Source organism: Macrosteles quadrilineatus, unplaced genomic scaffold, assembly GCF_028750875.1.
Source record: "Macrosteles quadrilineatus isolate MER2022 unplaced genomic scaffold, UCM_ALF_1.0 Scaffold_2__2_contigs__length_208266976, whole genome shotgun sequence".
Classification (NCBI taxonomy): domain Eukaryota; kingdom Metazoa; phylum Arthropoda; class Insecta; order Hemiptera; family Cicadellidae; genus Macrosteles; species Macrosteles quadrilineatus.
This window is the reverse complement of record NW_026542595.1, coordinates 147,203,122-147,207,223: the sequence shown is the minus strand read 5'-3', so window position 1 is coordinate 147,207,223 and position 4,102 is coordinate 147,203,122. Positions and strand designations below refer to the sequence as shown.

The 4,102-nt window shown below is 36.4% G+C and overlaps 1 protein-coding gene across 1 annotated transcript; it reads left to right on the top strand.

The window, feature by feature from the left end:
- On the top strand, positions 1-1,645 carry LOC128985010 (peptidoglycan-recognition protein LF-like). Its single transcript, XM_054404382.1, has 3 exons — positions 1-137; positions 513-643; positions 1,234-1,645. Exons 1-3 carry the CDS (start codon positions 1-3, stop codon positions 1,428-1,430), a joined length of 465 nt encoding a protein of 154 aa, XP_054260357.1. The 3' UTR covers positions 1,431-1,645.
- Positions 1,646-4,102: the final 2,457 nt, after the last annotated feature.

Genomic DNA, 4,102 nt, shown 5'->3' with positions numbered 1-4,102 from the left:
ATGCAGTACCCTTTGCACGCAGTGTTCATAACCAGTACAGAGACAGAACCGTGCAACAGCCAGGAAGAGTGTGCAAGAGTTGTACAGAACCTGCAGACGACACATCAGTACTACAAGTTACAGGACTTGCCATACAGGTCTAATCATGTTATTATTTCGTCTAGCTTTGTTTATTATTTTCTTCTTGGTTATTTCGTAATCGGACAGCAGCAAAACCTAAAAAATGAGTATACCTAGTTATGTTAAGTATCCTAGGATTGTATGTAGCACAGATCCACAGATGATAAAGTGTGACAGTTTGAATTGTTGTTTTTTATGTTTTTAATAAAATGTATACTCATTACAAGTTATTATTAAGCTATTACTAACGTTACGCTTCTAAATATTTGGCACCCTTTGGCCGAGACAGTCCTTGTACAAAGAGGAGCCCGGGAGCCTGCGTAACTGCTGAGGCACTGAAAGTTTACAAAGTGAAAGTGTGAAAGTGTGAAAGTGTACTGTACATGTTTCAGCTTCCTAATCGGAGGAGATGGCCGAGTCTATGAGGGGAGGGGATGGGCCCATTCCATCTCTCCGCCATTTGAAGTCCACCCTGAGTCTCAATGGAAGAGCATTATTATTGCTAAAATCGGTCCTCGTTCAGGTATAAAAAGTTTTGTCCTCTCTTTAATTTACTGAATACGTACACATTAAGAGGTATAATGTAAAATGGTAATGGTAATGTAGATGGTAGTCTGCAAAATTGTGAGCTTGAGGGCTTAACTTGAAATGAGTAAAACTTTGGCTTGATTGCTTAATAAGTGAATTACATTATGCTCGACTTACCTATCTATAGCTATATTAGAGAAGACTATCTGATTTTCGCCATAAACAATGTGGTTTAGTTGCAGCACTCTGAATTAGTCAATAGGGGGCACCAACCGGTTGGTAGGCTAAACATAGCTGTTTCAGACCCCTCAGCTGATTTTACTAAATCTAAATCAGCTGTCTTTTCGTGACAGCAGACTGTAAAATTGACCTATAATATTTACTCTCTAGATACAGTTACATACCTACACATTTAATCTGTAATGGTGGTGTATGTAGAAAAAATGCAAGGGTTAAGAGAAGATAAACTCAATAACAAGTGGTTTACAAAAACACAAAGAGTTTAAAATACATAATTTTAAACATACACTTCAAACTTAATGTTCATGTTATTATTTTCTTGTAAAAAACATTATCTGTTGTCAGTGGCTGACCCCTGCAAGTTCATGGAGAGGGCGGTTGGTAGCCTGATAGACAATGCAATCCGAGAGAGACGCATCGACTACGACACCAACTACTATTTTCAAGAAAACGACGAGGCGATGAAAAACTTCCCGTTTCACAGATTTAAACAGATAAACTTAAATAACGTTAAGAAAGTTGATGTTAAAAAACTGCTTTAGCTTGTGTACACTTATGTTTTTTAAGAGTAAGAGTATAACAAAGAAGACTCCCAATATTCCTAACTTGGTTCCGGTATTCAGTTCAGTTGGAATTGACAAATATTTTGAGAGGAAAAACTTAAATAGATAATGTCATCAAGTATTTCTAAAATTACAGTATTTCTAAGTAAGTAAACTAAAATTTAGAGAGTAAATTTTTGTTTAGAATCCTTGAAATGGGGGTTCTGTTAATTGAATAATCATTATTAACTTTTGCAAACTGATTTCGGATATGCATAGCTAAAATGCGTGTTCCTTGCAACAACCCGATGTCTTCGCTACCACACGGGAACGTCAAGATATTGCCGCGATAACGACGATGATGATATCTTCACCACCGCGGAAGGATGTCAAGATATTGCCACAAGCACGAGAGACGATGATGATATTTTTGCGACCATGGAGTAGTTTCAAGATATTAACGCGATCATGGGAGGGGGATGATGTCTTTTCAACCGTGGGGGGATGTCAAGATGTTGCCGCGATCACGTGAGGCGGTGATTATGGTTTCGCAGCCGAGGAAGAATGTCAAGTATACCGAGATTACAGGAGCTGATTATGAAGCCTTCGCGACCGCGGGAATAAGTAAAGATTTCCGAAATCACGGGAGGCGGTGATGATGCGAGTTTGCAGCTGTAAAGGCATGACAAGTTTGATGAGATCTCAGGAGGCGGTGGTGATATCTTTGCGACCGCTGAGTGAAGGCAGGTGTTCTTGGCAGGCTTGGCACTCTCGGGAGAATGGTTAATGCCATGATCTCAGGTGGAGGAGATGATGATGATAACTTCGAGAAAGTTTGTGACCGACCATAATACCTAAGATTGCTAAGATCACAGGAGTGAATGAATGAGCAGCCACGGGGGAATGCAAGACATTGTCGCGATCAAGGATTATTGTCAAGACGACTATATTATGGAGGCAGACCGAAACCGGCATTTTTTGAGAGGGTGCCGGCAGAAAAGTAGTTATATAGGCCTCGCTAATTCAAACCTCGATTATTCAAAAACCTCCATAATTAGAAATGTTTATCCGTTCGCAAAAAAAAATAACCTCAAAAAAAATAATAATATACCGACAATTCAAAGTGATTTTTACGCTTAATGCAGCCTCTACAATTCAAATTTGCCCATACTCGAGCCTCTACAATTCAAATTTTGTTGCCGTAATTCGGAGTGTTACCTCCAAATTCAAAGTCAACCTCTGCAATTCGAAATGCATTACCGTAGCCTCTGTAATTCGAATTCAGGATAAAAATACACCTGTTGAAACATGATCTGACGCGTTACTGATGTTCCCACAATGTGTTCATTAATCTCTGTTCTCTCAAACTCTCTACACTTAAACCTGGGACCTCCATAATTTGATTTTTTTATTCTGACCTCTTTAATTCAAACTCTCTTTATTTCAAACTTCCTATAGGTTAACATATATTGTCTTTCCTCTGAAATTCAAACTAGCGAGGTTCTACCGTATTTTTCATACCCGTAGCGGCTACCTGGTCTTGCATTTGTTCGTTTGTAGGTATTTAATTTTTCTGGTTGGGCGAAGAGAAAGTTTTTAATTCTCAATAATGAGCAAGGTTATTTTATCATATCAAAATTACCCAACCAACAATCGGGTAACTATTTCATTGTCCTCATAATTTTTGTATTTTTGTAAAACAGCAAATGTCCCTAATAAACATTCTGTATTAACAGTTACATGGTTTTTATTTAAATATATCTACGACTGTTTTTTTTAACTAGCCGTTTCATTTCAGTTTTAGAATTGAAATTGTTTATTTACTTGGTTTATTAACAACATTCTTGCTTTAGTTTACAACACGTGTAACGGACCAATGAGGTTCAAGGATTGAGAGAAAATAAGTAAAATTGTAATACTTCGAACGTCAATTTGTCAGCTCTAAGACCAATTTAATTGATTAAACAATGAGTGAGTGGTTGGGACAATAAGTCGTTGCATTACAATCAGGGGCAATCATCGATCTCTAATAATAGAGATCGATGGTGGCAATGAAAGGTTATAAACAAAAACAAACCTCTCTTGGAAGTTATGAGTAATGGTTTTAGAGGATTTTTTAAATTTAAAAAGCCCACCTGTGCCGGAAAAAGGTTCTTACGTTTTCTTCCTAATAATTTAAAAACAAGCCAATTTTGTATGTTTTTTTCATAAGACTGTTACTCATTTATGTGTGTATTATTGTAATTGGAGTTATATGTTGGAAATAAATAAGTAATATTAAATGCTGTGTTTCCAATGCTCTGCCCCTAAAGCAAATTATAGTGAAAGGCCATCATTGATTTCTCCTGCCATCGAACCATTGAATACAAACCTTTAATAATAAGGTTTGTATTCATTAATCTAACTCGGTAAAAAACCATATGAAATAATTTTAAAAACTGTGAGTAACTTGTTTGTTATTTCTAACCTAAGTTTAGGTCAATAGCACCAAATATTTATTCTAAGCGTGTGTGTCCATTTCGGTTAAAATCAGTGCTAAATTAATTACCGGTAAGTTTTCTTTCATAAGCATGAATAAATATTAATTTATTAATCTTTGAGCACTATATGAAACAAAATGTTATTTCTTTGTAATATACAAAACAGGATGATTAAAATTCATTTTCCTCTTT

Coding starts and splice junctions, on each gene's coding strand:
- LOC128985010 (XM_054404382.1), top strand. CDS start 1: ATGCAGTACCCTTTGCACGCAGTGTTCATAACCAGTACAGAGACAGAA. Junction 138..512: donor TTACAGGACTTGCCATACAG/GTCTAATCATGT, acceptor TACATGTTTCAG/CTTCCTAATCGGAGGAGATG. Junction 644..1,233: donor TAAAATCGGTCCTCGTTCAG/GTATAAAAAGTT, acceptor ATCTGTTGTCAG/TGGCTGACCCCTGCAAGTTC.